Source organism: Chanos chanos, chromosome 4, assembly GCF_902362185.1.
Source record: "Chanos chanos chromosome 4, fChaCha1.1, whole genome shotgun sequence".
NCBI classification, from domain to species: Eukaryota; Metazoa; Chordata; class Actinopteri; order Gonorynchiformes; family Chanidae; genus Chanos; species Chanos chanos.
Genome location: NC_044498.1, coordinates 38,916,270 through 38,932,911, shown reverse-complemented (window position 1 = coordinate 38,932,911; position 16,642 = coordinate 38,916,270). Strand labels below are relative to the sequence as shown.

Below are 16,642 nucleotides of genomic sequence, written 5' to 3'. Positions count from 1 at the left end.
CCCTTGAAGTGGTGGTGTTTTTCCCTCTAGCCTACAAGTTGTGTTCATGAAAGACCTCCATGGTGGGTCGGGTTATGAGTTTTTGTGATCATGTGATACAGATGAGAGGGGAAGGGTGTAGGTTTTAATGTGGACTGTCACATAATCAAAATTTGTGATTAGTTATAGGACTAAAACATTAGTCTCTGTTATGTCAGAATTCACCCACCTCATTCTCAAGCTTTAAATATTGGAAATTACTTCATAAGAAATTAATATATGACCTTCTTTGTAAACATAAGATTTCAGATGTTTTAAATATGCTTGCTTATCATTCATTTCTTGTTTTAACTTTTTTTTTTTAAATTTTGCTGTCAACCCTGTGAAACAATCATTTTATATCCTTATTTAATTTGATAATAACACACTTTTTGCAAACTGTTTTGAAATACATTTGTTTGTCACTTAGGAAACTGTATTGTTTTACCTAATAAATAAGAACAAACCATCTTTGTTACACTGAGTTAAAACTCAACCCTGTTTGTAGTGAGGAAGAGAAATGCCCATGCTTGTCTCACCATGCTTGTTGTTGCAGTGCGTCTTTTAGTCTCTCCAGTTATAATTGTTGCACTTTAAAAGTACCCCAGAGCATTTTCACAGTCCGCTGTATGTCTGATATCAGGGGTGGAAGCATGCCGAGTATTCACTTCACAGACCAACGTTAACTTAACCTAGCAATTAGCACCCAAATGAAAATTCCTCAGGTATGGAGTAATCATTTGATTAATGCTGTCAGGAATCTGGAAAGATAGTAAATATCTCTCTTTTTGACAGGTAAACTCTAGTCTTCGCTTGTTTTGCTCATGTACGACCCTTTGTTTACATATTTTGAGGCAAACAAACGCCATGGTAATAGCTGTTAGCTTACACTGATTGTTTTGGTAGAAATACACTGTAAATGATTTAGATGTCATTTAATAGGAGTTTAATTTTGATTATGTTTTGTCATGTACAACACTATTTGAATATTGATATAATTAATATCATATCTCTGTTGTGTTTGCTGTGGAAACCATGTTTCCCCTTGAAACAAAACTGTTATTGAAGCCATGTGTAATTTTTACAGTTGTATTCTACCCACAATGTAACGCACCTTTGGTGTCAGAGAGATATAGTGTGTCCATAGCTAATGGCAGGTTTGTAGGTGGTAGAGAGAAGGTGACAGCCACTCACTGACAGGGATGTCTAAGTCATTGCAATGACATAGTGGAGGTTTGTCACATAGGGAGGGCCCTTTTGATCCTCCATCCGTTTGTGTTAGAGTGAGAGCTGTTTACACCCTGGTCCATTACTTAGGGATGTCTCACCATCTGTAAAAGGACAGCCAATCACTGTATCCAGATGGTCTACACAAATGGATGCCTCTTTGAAAAAGTAATCACAAGGTGAGTGCTGGTGCTGATTTCTCACATTGGGTTCCAAAATGATGTTTTGTGTTTCAATATTTGTCTTTTCAGTAATCATATAATAATATTTTTCTGAATTATTTCCTGTATGTACCCAGTCCTTAATTCTTTTTAAGTTATGTAGCCACGCTTGTAGACTGAAGTTGTTTGGATGCCTACCAGGTCACTCATTTTCAACTGTTGTCACAGAGCAGAGAGATGTGAAGATACAATGTAAATGCAGTAGTCATCACATGCAAATCATAAATCAAAAGACCTCATACTTAAGTAATGACATTGTGAAAAAGGAAGGAGAGCTATGTAGATATGATGCATTATAGAAATTTTTGTGAAATACACAAAAAAGGCTTTCCCCCCACACAAACACCTAATATACTAAGGACCTTGCTCCAGTCTGCCCCCAACATGTCAGAGTGGTCTAACTTGTCTGGAGAACAGATGTCCAGCCCAATCTCTCACTCCTTTTTTCCTCAATATTACCAGAGCAACGTGCAAGGAGGCTCCAGGAAACATCTGTCTCTAGGAAACTATCGCTGGGCGAGGCCCCCTTCACTGGCCTGGCCAGCTCTTTTGAACTGCAGAGAGCACTGTGTGTGCTGCTCTTATTGGAATGGCATGTTGCTGCTATTCTAGAGGGAGAACCCCTGGTAGCCCTTTGAAGTTTGCCAGTGTGTCTAAGGATTCTCTTCACTCTGGCTCCCTCTCTCCTTCAGTAATATTACAAGGTGAAGTTCACCAGTGGCAGCTTTTACATGTTTGAAACAGGTGTTCATGAAGTTATGAATATAAGATGCTTGAAAAAAGCCAGAATCAACCTCTATCTGTTTCTCTCTCTCTCTCTCTCTCTCTCTCTCTCTCTCTCTTTCTGTCTGTCTTTCTCTCTCTCTCTCTCTCTCCTTCTTTTTCACTCGCTAACTGTCTGGGATGTAGGGTTATCAACTGGTTTAACTGTGTGTGTGCTTGTGTATGTGCAAAACTATTTTGAAAGGAAAAATTCTCTGCTTTAATACACAACAACTGTTATAAGTAAAAAGCACAACCATTTGCACAGGAAGGATGAACCAGAGAGCATGCAATGAGCTGACATAACGATGCAGCCCTTTGAACCATGCAATAAACAAAGTACTAAGGAAGGCGATAGAATCGTTAAACATTTGTCTCTCGGTCTTCGGTCCCTTGCAGAACGTTTGATGGGGGTGACTCCAAAACACGCGGAGAATAAACACATGCAAATTTAAAAGCTGTGTCTCCTTCGTCGTAATGGTTAGTCAGTTTATCGACGGTCCTTGCGTACAATGCATTTCGAATCGAATAGGAAATAGTATTACAAGCCCGTAAGTTCACCAATAGTTTTACACCTCCGTTTAAGCGAATTACATACATACAAACACACATATATATATGTGTGTGTTTGTGTAAACTTCCGTCTGTTCTCAGCCATAGTTACATTTGGTTTAAAATTATGTTTTGTTTTCTTTTGTTTTAATTAGCGCAAGCCATGTAGAATAATTACAACGGACGTTTCATCAAAATAATAGGACAGATTTTCTGAGCGAAATCTAAGGATGTGTGTGAATATCAATACTTTTACGCATCGCCAATAACCTACGTCTTCTCTGTACCTTCAGCAAGTGTCCGGTGCGGGTGCGAAGGGAGGGAAGAGAAGGGTTAAATCTGGGGGAGGGGGAGATGACAGTAAACCAACAGTGAGCCATATAAAAACACCGAAGGGCGCACTAACAGTCAGCACGAGCGTGAGTGCGAGAAGTTATACAGGGTACGTTTGCGCACCGCAGAGAACGCATGTTAGAACTGTTGGATGGTCCGTTGCTCTAAGTTTGTCAGCGTGCAGTTGCGCTCACGATAAGGGGAATATTTCTTGCGCAAGTAAAATAGCCTGCTATCCTTTCAAGTGTCCTGCATGAGCAGGCCAAGGGCATGGAGCTTTAACACACTAAGGATGGGACTCTGCTAAGGATAACTGCTTCACAGAAACAAAGTCTTATTTTAGATAAGTAATTATTAAGATAAATACTTGGTGCAATGTGGTCATGTGAAGGGCCGAAGATCAGACACGAAAGAGGAAAAGACACTTTTGTAATGGCAAGGTTTTCTGGACTGCCACAGGGAATGAGTCAACGAGCGTGCATCTCTCTGAGCTGCTGGTCCGTGAGGCAATTTACCTGAGTTTTATTAAGGGACTGTTGCAGGCAGTTTCTCTAAGAAAACCCCAATGAAATGATTCTGTGTTGCCTGGCTCTTCATATTGTCTCACTCAGCTCCTGTTTACATAACTTGTTTCTCATTAATTGGAGTAATTTAACATTTGCTCTACAACTCCATTTAAGTCGAAACCTCAATGGAGTACATCTGGAACTGAAGCTCAACTAAAACTTGAACCATCATAGAACCTATCGCCTTCACGGGCACTTAGATTTAATTTCACCGAGTTTCCAAGTTTTTCGAGAACTCATCTAAGCAAAGGTCTGACTTCCATCAAAGACGCTAGTCATAAGCCACGGCGCTTTCCACCAATATCATCATCAGCTACATCTGTAGCTGAAGCTATTGTTTTGAACTCTTTCTCTCCCTTTTTATTTTTTCCTCATAATTGTGCTTCTTTTGGATCCCGAAGTGGCTCCGCAGTGGTGTTGCGGCTCCTCAGCTGCGGCGGATCCGGAGATCGGAGTCTCTGCAGCGGGAGGAGGTGGTAGTGGAACCCCTGCCACACCGCAGGGTCCCAAAACAGGTCGCGTGAAAAGGATGGTTCGCTTGACAGCAGAGTTGTTATTACTTTTAGGACTTCTTTTGCTAACTTTGCACATTACTGTGTTACGGAGCAGTCCACTGCAACAAGGAAATGCAACCTCGAATCCGGAGCAGGACACCTTTGTCGCAGAGGTAAGTGCACTCGAGGTGCATTTTTGGTAAGAGCCTACTCTGAACGTGGCACCTCAGACGGGTTTACCTGGTTGGTAACAGTGTATACAGTAGCATAATTAAAACGCTATACTGTTACAATATGGTGAAGCAAGTCTATATATTATGTAACAGTAATGTGATTCAGACGGCATCGTAGATCTATCTCAAATGCTTTCCTGATGTGCAAATGCACATCAATCAAAACAGACGGACCTCGTGTGTGCCCAAGTGAAGCACCTTTCATTCCTCTGATATCTGAATCAAACCATATCACTCATTCGAAACCACAGTTCGCATCAATAATTATAGGAGCTTATTGCGAAGCTCCTATAATTATAGCGAAGCGCGAGAAGCTAGTTGATTTATTTCCAATTTACTATAAACACTTAACTAAAACTGAACTTTATTTCAGAGAAATCTAATTAAGTGCCAGTAGATGGACGAAGTGCCAGACTGGATGTAAACCAGTTAAAGCAAAGGCAACGACATGTAGGGAATGCAGTAATAATTCATTTTTGGTGCTCACTATATTCCTGTTTTTATTGAGCCGTCTCAGTGAGAGCAGACGAGACCATGCTAATATATGACTGCACGATGCTATCAGCAGGTCTCTAATGTTAGGGGGCGCTATATAACACAGTGAAATGTTCCACAAAGGGCCAATTATCAAAGATCTGTCAACCAAAACAATTAATTATTTCATAATTGCATAATGGAATCCATTACACTACCATTATTTATATTACCCTGTTCTGTTCATCACTTTGTCAAATCAAACTAGAAAAACAAAACATAACAAACCCCTCAGTTGATCTGTTGCCAGACAAAAGTGATGAACTTTTGTCTAAGGGGCGGTCTTCATTCACAGTATTGTAGAGACGCAGGAAACAATTGCTACTGAGTGACTCACAACCAACAATGGCTCCAAACTATTCAAACTTTGATCTGACTTCCTACGCCAGTTATGATCGTTGAAAAACAACTCCCTCCATTTGGTTTTCAAAATCAGGAGAAAAGGGCCCTTGTTTTCCTTTGCCCTCATTCTCAAAGGATACTCTTGTAAATGAGAACTAGTTCTTAACGGACTTGCTGGGTTAAATAGAGTGAAGGGGGAAAATTTAAAAGCAAGGGCTCCTTCTTTCTCTAACGTTCAGCTCATATGGCCTAAACTCCCTAGGGATGTGTGTTACCACAGCAGAGGCATGACTCTTATAGAGCAAGGCATTGTACTGGAGGACACGGTCTCCAGGTTGTGCAGGAGATAGCTCTGAGAGACAAGGAAGTGACTGCGACTGAGAGGGGAAGGGGTCAGAGATTCTCTTCCTTAGGACCCTCAGTTCACTCTTAGCTTCAGGTCAAAATCTGTCATCAGTGGGTCATCCAGTGTTACCTAAGAGTCCTGATGACATGATGTTAACAGGGATACTTTAGAATTGCGTTTCCTACACCTCTATGCACGTCCTCATTTAAAGAGATTTTTCATTTTACCAGTCAGTTGTTATTGCTGAATGCTGGCACCCAGTACTCGAACAGTCAAATTGAAACACCAAACTAGAGCAGCAATGACATGTCCCTAATTGTGACGGGGAAAAAAACCCTTCACGTATGTGACAAGTGGTCATTGGAGGATTCTATGTAGGGTCCAGTGACTTTCACATGGATTTCAGTTAAATCTGACATGAGACCTGAGGGTGCAGAGAGGCCTAAGATCAACTGGGTTTTGTGGGGTGAGTTAAACCCCAGTGGGTGCTTTTTTGATGTATTTTTAGCATGGCACTGAAATGCTCGTGTCAAGCTGCGGTCAGCTGCATAAAGCTATGATAAATGGATATTTATCCACAATGGCAGGCATCCTTACAAGGGCCAGCAATATTTTGCTTTGTGTAAATATAAAGCCACAATTGGATGTGTCAAAGGAAAAAAGGAGGAGGAGATGTATTGAAATGGCGCCTTTCAAAACTTGAGACCAACTGTCAAGCCCTTAATTTTTGATTGAATCTGTTTAAACATCTGCATTATTGAGTTACACATGTAGTGACAATGCTGAAATGTGAGGCTTTTTGGTGAATGTTTGTTTCAGTCATTCTTTAGTGTCTGTCTGTCACGTCAGGGGCTTAGTTTGACTGTTAGTGCAACCGAGGTTAATCGGTTAAAGAAGTAGTTAAGATATTGTCTGTGATTTTGTGCTCTTGGTTTCTTTGTGGTAAATCTTGTGGTTTAGCTTGGTCATAAGAAACTCTGTTGCGATGTGACCCAACCCTGGTGAATAGTCAAAATGCTCTGAATAGCTGTTTGAAACATCTCAGGAATTTTAGAAAGAGTGCGTCACAGAGAGCCAGGTGAGAGCTCCAGGAGTTTAATACAGCTCACATGAACTAGAACTACACAGTGAATACTGTGTGCTGTGTTACCAGGAGACTTTCACATATGAGTCAACTCTAAGCATGGTCAAGTCAACCAAACACTTGCAGATCTCACTGGAGATGGCTATGGATAGAGTTCACACCATAGACACAGCCACAGAGGAGTTACTTTTCCCCATAATTTAGGCAGGCATCTATGAGCAGGTAAAAGAAAAAGAAATGTTTTGAGGATTACACTGGAATTTTCAATTTATCCTCCTTATTAGGTGAGTGTATTACGGCTTCTACAGGGTTAGTGTAATGTACTCCACGGACAGGACATGTTACTCAAAATCAAATTATTGCTTGATAAATAGGTGACTTAAAAGATATGTCAAACTTGAATTAACTGGATCACATTCATGCTTGGCCCATGTAGTAACCATTACTAGTGTAGTTAAAAGAGAATTGTAGTTAAGATCTGTAGTTAAAAATAGTGCTTAGCAAAATTTATGACGACACATACAGAAAGAGAGATATATAATTTTCTTTTTCACCTATGTGTTGAATTGAAAAGTATCTTGCAGCGCGTGTTCAGCCTTCATTTCCTGGCTAGTCTCCTGGGGGAAAGGCCCCCTGAGTGGCTCCCAATTGAAAATAGAGTCATGCTCCTTTAAGCAGCCCCTTGCAAACTGAATGAAAGGGCTGGAGGAGAGGGGGGCATGAGGTAGAGGGAGAAGTGGGGTTGATGCGGGGGTGGTGGGGTCTTATGTGTGACTTTCATTCATGTGTTTTTTTTTTTTTGGGGTGGGGGGCACTTCCTGGGAGGCCCCATATGATTTGAAGAATAGTGTCACTTTTTGATTTTGCAATGGAAGCTGTTCTACCTCACTAAGGATAGCTTGACCTGACACCATGGTGAAAGCCTTCTATCTCAGCGTGGAGACTGAACACCACGAACACCACCTCTACTATGACCCTCAGCATATATTGGCTGAGTGTGCAGCATAAAAAGGTTGTGCTTTGAGTATGATATTGATCATAAAGACTTCAGAAAACTGTTGGATCATCTGAGGGGTTAGATATGTGGTTATCACATATAGATCTGATTCAGGCTGATTTCATGTTCCCAGAGTTACTTGTGTGATGTTTTTTTCCCCTGTGAGGGGAGTAAAGAGACTGTAAGGGACAGATGTCCGTCTCTGAACACCTTTTCCTGTTTATCTCTCTGCTATAATTGTTGGCCTCTGTCATCAGGATGCTCTATGGTCGTATATATTTGAGCCACACCAATTGCATCATCTCAGTTTTTTAAATTTCAGTCGTCACTCGCCCCCTCTCTTTTACCATTATGAGTTTGTTTATAGGTTTTAACATGTTCCATGTCATTTGCTGTCCAAATTGCGACAAGTAGCCAAATGTTCCTTTTGGTTATGAGCGTTTCACAAGAACGAACTGCTATTTTTTACATCATTAAAACCACAAGTTGTCCAGTAATATGTTTTAAGAGTGCCTGGTAATCTATTTTAACGTCCTGCCAAGTAATGACTGAAATTAAAGATTCATATGAATTGTGATGTCTGGAGTTTTTTTAGTGGTGAGTTAGAACAGAAAAAATTCTAGAAAACATTAGGTTTGATAAGGTCCTGTTTTTGAATGTTAATTGACCTATTTTGTTTAATTTGTCTGTTCAGATAGGCTGGCACCGTGGTGAGAACTTTGAGCAAGTCCCTTGATCCTTTTGATTCGTTCTTTTCCCATTGCTTGGGCTACTTATGCTTCTACTCAAATCAAATGGATTTATGTGGGCTGCATTGCCCTATGGTGCATGGCAGCCCCCACAAGACCACTTTATATAACCACCGTGACCACTGTGGATTTTTATAGACTTCATATTTTAAGGTAGACATGGTTTGTCTCTATTCTGGAGACAGATTGTGTTGTATTCCTTATCCCTCTGCAGCCACAAAAACAAATGTGTTATAGAAAAATTCAGTGAGGGGAAAAAGAAAAAAACAGAGGGGGAAAAAAAAAACGGGAAAACAGAGGTTTGATGGACTTCTTTGATCTTATTGTCTGCCACACCAGTATGACTGATTGTTGGCTACTTATAGCTGTCTGTCCAATTGTGGAGTAATTGCTCCTTGTGTGTATATGTGACGGGAACACATGCCTTGGCAGTCCTTCGGGGACACATTTACCACCTCCTGTCAGAGAACAGAGTATTTTTCTGTCAGCAAGCATAGCTTGCAATAGTTTCGCAATACAGGCTCAAATGTCTGTTTCTTCTGCAGCAACCATAACACAGAGAGTCTGGAGCCAAAATACAACAGACATTTCTTCCGCCAGGTCCAAACTAGCAGCCTTTTTATTTTTCCATACATAAATAAAGTTTAAAATTAGCTCCTTTTATGTTTCTGTAGAGTAGAGACTAAGGGCATTGTTTTCATAGCCATTTAGACTGAATGACAATATAAGATGTATTTGTCCTTTGAGGACCATAATGAAAGCATTTATGGCACTTTAACATAGAGTCAGACCACTATATAATCATCTGGTTTATTCTTTCTGTTGAAATATCCCAAACGCAGCAATGGATGACATGACAATGCTATATTACTCAGGCATATTTATGTTGACTAGGCATGTGATTGTGTGTGTGTGTATGTGTGTTTGAGAGCAAAACTTTGAATAGGAAAGTCACACCTGGAGGTAATGAGGTGATTTCAGATGAAACAGAGTGCTAATATTTCAGCACTCTGAGTGTGTAAGCAAACAGTGTCATGCTCTGTTGTGCTGAAAATGGGATTACACATGCACACTGCTCTTTAATCTCTGACCTGCATAGCCACCCCAATGAACGGAAGACTGATGTAGCAGTCAGAGCTGTTTGCATTTGGATCCTGCCCTGGAGGAAGAAGAAGGGGGGGGGGGGGGTGCTATTAAGGTTTTGGGGCAATTCAGGGCCTCTGGCCTGTGGCCTCAAAAGAGCCTTATACATCTGTAAACCCCTGAACCCATTCTTCAATTCCTCCTCATCCTGGATGTGATGCATTTTGGACATTTTGTCATTGTGAATTATTAATCTAACAGTGCTAAGTGGTCCATCGTGAGAGCAGTTCCCCAGTCTGTCAGCATGTGCAGTATTTGTATTAGAGTGCTTACTTTCCTGTCCCTATGGAGGTCAGACTCTGTAAACACAGTTTCCCATTGAGAGCTTGCTTATACAAATAGTGTAATAGCTGTAGTCCCCTTGAGGCCAAAGAGCGCAGAGTTAAAAGCTAAGTTCTCATAATTATGATGTATCATTAAACATTACCAAATCAAGGTTAAATGTCACATAATTATTGTTTGATCACTTATAACTTGCTAGTTATGAGGCTTTAGAATGAGATTAACGTACTCATTTAATCAGAAATTTAATCAACATAAAAATGGTATATTTCAAACTTTCTCATTTATAGCTTTGTAATGCTCCAGGCTGGACAATCTCAGTTTAACCAGTTTTATATTTGTTTTTTGGCTCAGAATAATCTCGATGCAGAGAGCAGCTCCTCGTCTCAACTCGGCATGGGGGAAGGGCGGTCCAGTGCAGAGCAGCGTGTGGCCCACCGCCCAGCCTCTCAGCCCTGGTTGCAGAGCCACAGTGCTGGGAGTAGTCTGCAGAGGGATGGCCCTGGAGCTTTTCTGCTGGACCTACACAACTTCCCTGATCTCTCCAAGGCTGACATAAATGGGCAGAATCCCAATATACAGGTGCCTCAGTTTATATCAATAATCAGACTAATAAATGATCAGTCAATACAAATGCTCAGTTTTCTCTGAACTGTCTGTATAGCAATAACATGATAAACACAAAGGGTTTGTGTGTGTGTGTGTGTGTGTGTGTGTGTAGGAGAGAGGACGTGATTGTGTGTGAGACATGGCTACCCAAGCACACAGAGCAGATGCTTGGCAAACAGGAAGAGGCAGAATGCCCTGTTGCACATCAGCACTCCTTTTCACACACAGGGCAGTCCTTTGGATCTCTCTCTCTTTCTCTCTCCCTTTCTCTCTCTCTCTCTCTCTCTCTCTCTCTCTCTCTCTCTTCTTTTCCTCTCTCATGCACACTTAATCATATGGGCTATGGGTAGCCATTCTAACATCCGTCACAATAAAGCTTTGGGACTGAGAGTTGTCAGCAGGCTAAGCTCACATGAACACTTTAGGCAACCCAAAACCCACAGCGCCCAGAGTCCATGCCCCACTGACCACCACCACCTCCTCCATTAAAAACCCCTCTCGCCTAGCTAATCCTCTCAGGGGTTGCTCCACTTCTGAGAGGATGAGATGCCATCTCAACTGTAAGCTCCCAGAAGGGACAAAGTGTATTAATGTCTCAAGATGTGGGGAGCGAGTGAACGAGTGAGAGGCTATGGAGAAGGAGGTGGGGGTGGTGGAGGGGGCATGGGGGAGTGAGCAACGGAGTGTCTTTGATCCAGGGATTCATCTGGCTTTCATGGTCTGAAGGAGGCTGGTAGGGCCTTTGAACTTGGCGTTTAGGTGGAGAGTGAGGGCTGGAAGAGGATTGTTTCAGAACTGAACTAGACTCCCCTCCTCATCTGGGAGGCACATGTGTTAGCATTAGGGACTGGGTATCACTTCATAACCGCAGCCCCTCAGAATGACCCGTGAAACATGGCTGGTGACCCAACACTGCTCGCAATCAGATAGCTCTAAGATAGCATGCTCACGCAAGGTCTGAGAAGTGGTATCGATATTGCGTGTTTCTTCATTTGACAAATGTTTTGATTTTTTTTTTTTTTTTGCTTAAATGACTGGCAATAATTCTGAAGCTATTCAAAGAACTTAAAGGGTTTAAAATTTCCTTTATTGCCAGAGATTACAGCATGTATATAATTAGAAGAATCTACATGTTCTTTCTGCTCTGAATCCTTGTAATTAACCTTTAATCAGTACTGGTATGTACATTGGTCTGTTTGACAGATGTCTGAATGCAACGCATCAGAATAATGGAGCTGTGACTCTTCTCTAGGTGACTATCGAGGTTGTGGACGGGCTAGAAGGAGCGGAGTCAGAGAAGGGTGTTGGGAAGGAGAACAAGCCAGGCTGGGCTACTCCCAACTGGAGGAACTGGTGGCAGCGTTCATCCACCTCAGCATCCGCATCTTCCTCCTCTTCATCATCTACACTGAGACGACCAGAGGAACAAGACTACCCCTATGAAAGCAACATAGAGGACAGCAACTTCCTCAAACCTGTGGGAGACTGGGATCGGAGGGGAGCAGTGGGTGGAGGCGGCAGAAGCCAGACAGAATACGGTGTGTGTGTGTGTGTGTGTGTGTACTTGTGTGTCTGCAAGACAGAATGAGATAGAGAGAGAGAGAAATATATGTCTGGCCTGACTTAAATGGCTATGAAAAGCTGAAAAAAAAAACCCTTCTCTCAAGTCTTCACATATGGTTGTAGTGTGATGTGAAATCTGTAATTTGCAGATATGCTGATTTAAGCTGTCACCATATCACGGACAGCCCTCTCCAGACGGGAGGTTGTGATTGCAGGTTTTCATATTTGCTCGTGAGATGCGGTCCTCAATGGTTCTTAACCGTCTATGTGACAGAAAACATTTCTTAACATCAAAGCAGTTTGCCAAAGGCCGAGAGCATCCGCTCTGCCATTCACACATCTCTTTTTTAAAGGGAGCCAAACAAATGAATACGTGATCCCTCCCAAAGAACGCATTTCCTGTCAAACACATTCTTACCGTGCCACCACATGCCCAAACTTTGCCGAAGGAATTTTGTGTAACAATGTGTGAAGTATAAAAAGAGCCCAGAGACTGGGCAGACATACAGTACGCTGTTACAGACATATGGTAAACAGCTCTGCTGGCTTATATGATTTTATTACAAAACAAGCCTTACACAACAAGCCCTACACTACAGACACACAACAGGATACGCTTCTGCTCCGTATTACGTAAAACAGGCATCACGATACTGCAGACATAAAGCTCAGCATGTTACTGTAGCGCTGTAATACTTACACTGTTGTATTCCACTGATCTAGTTTACAGTATAACAAATGTTGAAGAGCACTGCTTTGATTCAGTTTAGACATACAGCACATTGAATGACTGATCTACAATAATGAGAACAGAGAGTGCCCTACCGTTCTAGATTGTTCTATGGTCACATAGAACATTACTCCAGCTGTATCTGTAGACTACCACATACTTAATCACAGCCTTAGCGTAGCTAAGGGGACCTAATCTTCTCTGATTGGGTTATTAGTCTCTGTTTGTGGTACAGTTATTAGCCTCTGTTTGTGGCTAAGGGACAGTTAAATGCGGTAAACATATGCCGCAGGCGTTCCTTCGGCCGAGGGTTGGAGTTCACTGAACTGTGACAATGTGGCTACATGTTACTGAGCCAGTAACTCTGTCTTTTTAAAACCAAACATCTTTGTGTGTCTTATCAAGGTCTGGGACGTAGTTTGTGATTGGCGGTCTGTGTGTGTGTGTGTGTGTGTGTGTGGTGTAACATCCGCAAACTATGATAATGTGAGGCAGATGCTCAGTGGTGCTGCCACTGTAAAGAGGCTTTCCTCTCAAGTTCTTTTTAGTGATGCAGTAAACAGATTCTCAAGATGTCAATAAAAAACAGTTTTGTCAGTGTGTCCATTTTTGTCAATGTACTGGCCTAGAAAAACATGCCTCGTGCCATTTCAGTGCAATCAAAAATACGCTGAACCGACTCGCAACTCTATTTTCAGTTACTCACATTTTAAATGAAAATTTAAACCTACATTAAAGATATTTAAATGAATAAATTTTGTTTCAGGGGAACATGGCACATTTTACGCCTGAAATTGATGTATTATGCTGATCTCTGGTAGTGTAGCCATCTTGTTTTGGCTTCCCCGTTGTACCCTCGAGCCAAGCTTTATTGTGGGAGAGAAGGCTAAGATTGAAATCCCAGCAGGCTGGCTGGAAAGGAAATGCCATGTTGTTCAGTGGGATTAAGTTTGGCTATAAAAGCCCTGCCATGCTCTTCACAGATCTTCAGAAGAAATTCTTTTTTCTTTTTTTTTTTTTTTTTTCGTTTTACCTCTCCATCTTTGCCTGGACATTCTAAACAATGTATTTCTGACCTGAGGATAAAGCCATTATGTGAACACTAATGTCAGTGTTTTTTGTATTTTCTGGTGTTATACAGAAAGAAAATAGGAGACTAAAGTTGGCAGAGGCAGTTAGACTAAGGCCTATACATGACTGTTCCCTCGTGTGCTAGCTCATTTAGTGTGGTATGTTAATGGCTATGGCTGGCAGACAACCCTCAGCCTCAGGTGCTTCTAACATGCGGTCTAAATCAACCCTGTCCACTGGAGCAAAAGGAATACACCACACTGACGTTAAGGCCTACAACAACACAGGGCAGGGTTTCAGAACATGCCTTCATATACAAACACACAGACTCACAGACACACTCGCAAAAATGACACAAGATTGACACAGGATTGACACAGACTCCAAAAGGTAATCCTTGAAATGTATGCTGTCGTCAGTCAGTCATTGTAGCCTCTTTTTTCCTCCTTTTTGTCACTCAGACTACATTGATGGAGAGGGTGACTGGAGTATCTGGTCACCGTGCAGCGTTACCTGTGGAAACGGCAATCAGAAGCGGACGAGGTCATGCGGATACGCCTGCACTGCCACAGAGTCACGCACCTGTGATATGCCAAGCTGCCCAGGTGAGATAGAGAGAGAGAGACAGAGAGAACTCAGCTCAGATAGCAACAATGAACAACAGCATACATAGCAAGAAAAGCCAAGGCAAAGTGTTGTTTTCTCCCTTTTTTAACACAAATTGTGCCCAGCTGACTGTCTTACTTTGTGTATTTGTAGGAATCGAAGATGCTTTTAAAACGGCAGCCACAGAGGTCAGCCTACTTGCCGGAACCGATGAGTTCAATGCTACGGAGCTTTTTGGTGTTGGTGAGACATCTTACTCATTTACACTCTAATGTTCCATTAAGTTCCAAATGCGGATGATATGTGCCCTAGACACGTCAGGTTTTAGCATCCAACCAAAACATCCGTGCTTGTCTTGAGTCCACTTAACATTCCAGAGCTCTTCAGCATGCCACATTCCAGAGGGGGGATGAAAGAGTTGGGGAAGACGGAATCACAGCGTGCCGCTCTGCCAATCTGTTCCCAATAATGTCCCATAGCTCATACCATCCCTCTCTTTACTCCACATCCGAAAAAGCCAGCTGCTTTAAAAACAAAAAAAAAAAACAAGCCTCAGATTTGGAAATCGTCCATTCAAAAGCCAGTGAAGCTTCTAGGTTAGAGTGAATTGGAGGAAATCTTCCGAACCAAATTGTATTGAAGTCTCTGAAACACTTTTACTATAATAGTGCCTTTTGCTCTTTTTCAAGACCACCATGCTTTGGTGGAGTAAAGTATGGTTACATGCATTGCTCCTAAGTATAGTGGCTACCACTAGAATGATGAGCAGAAACATTAGAACTATCAGCTCTCCAGTACTAAGTCAGCATCCCTAAGTGCCCTACTTGGCTTTCAGACCAGCAACTCCTCAGCTCCTGATTTAGAGCTCTAACCCACTGAGCTACTTACTTATATTATTACGAATTAGATGTACACACCGTGTCCTGGTATAACAGCGATGAAAAGGTTGAGAAGTGGTTGTCACAACCTTCCCATGCTTCAGCCAGATGTCTTAGATAATGAAGCAATTCCAAATCCATCTGCTACTGTACAATTATCTCTAAAGACAACAATATTGTTTGATTTGGCATGGAAGAGTAGTCAGGTTTGTTTTAGAAAGAGGCAAGCAACATATAGAGAGAGCCAGATGTGTACCTTAAACTACGCATTCCAAGAGCATCAGCGAACCAGAGAGGCTAATTTTCTTTATGCTCCTGCCCCCATTTCCAGACACAGATAGCTGTGAACGCTGGATGAACTGTAAGAGTGAGTTCCTGAAGAAGTACATGACCAAAGTGGCTAATGATCTTCCTAGCTGCCCGTGTACGTACCCCACAGAGGTTGCTTACAGCACTGCCGATGTGCATGATGCAGCCATGCGGCGAGACTTCCGCTGGAAGGACGCCAGTGGCCCCAAAGAGAAGCTCGAGATCTACAAACCTACAGCTCGCTATTGCATTCGTTCCATGCTCACGCTGGAGTCCACCACACTCGCCGCCCAGCACTGTTGTTATGACGACAGCATGAAGCTCATCACCCGTGGCAAAGGTGCCGGCACTCCCAACCTCATCAGCACTGAGTTCTCTGCAGACCTGCACTACAAGGTAGACATCCTGCCATGGATCATCTGCAAAGGAGACTGGAGTCGTTATAACCAAGCCAGGCCCCCTAACAATGGGCAAAAGTGTACAGAGAACCCCCAGGATGAGGACTACTATAAACAGTTTGAGGAGGCCAGAGAGTTTTAAACAATCCGATAGGTGAGAGAAGGCCGCTTAGACCTGAAGAGGAGACAAGAGGAGAAAGCATAAGGAGGTCACTGACTTCTCAGAGCTTCAAGACAAGAATAAAATCAAGGTCTTGTATGCCTCTCATACTGTGAGACATTTTTTGAACAAACTCTGAGTGAGACTGCTGTTTGATTTAGACTGTCTCTGGCGTTAGCCTAAGCAGGAAGAAGCAAGAGCAACCTCAGAGTTTTTCATCTGCTACCATATCTCTGCAACAGCCATCAACCATCAGGGAAGCTCTTATGACTAGCAGCTTAGTCATAGGAGGCCAACAAGATGCCTTTTATACAACTCATTTCTGCTCTCTGAATGTCTTGGATATCCAAGTTTTTGTTGTTGTTGTTGTTTTTTGGTCCCTAAAATATTGTGTTATCATATTGTTAAAGATAAAATAATAATTCAAAGTGTATT

General features: G+C 42.1%; 1 protein-coding gene across 1 annotated transcript; it reads left to right on the top strand.

Moving 5' to 3' along the window:
• The first annotated feature begins 4,208 nt into the window (after positions 1-4,208).
• ism1 (isthmin 1) lies at positions 4,209-16,189 on the top strand. The gene is made up of 6 exons (XM_030772928.1): positions 4,209-4,346; positions 10,238-10,465; positions 11,745-12,030; positions 14,318-14,461; positions 14,616-14,705; positions 15,672-16,189. Exons 1-6 carry the CDS (start codon positions 4,209-4,211, stop codon positions 16,187-16,189), a joined length of 1,404 nt encoding a protein of 467 aa, XP_030628788.1.
• Positions 16,190-16,642: the final 453 nt, after the last annotated feature.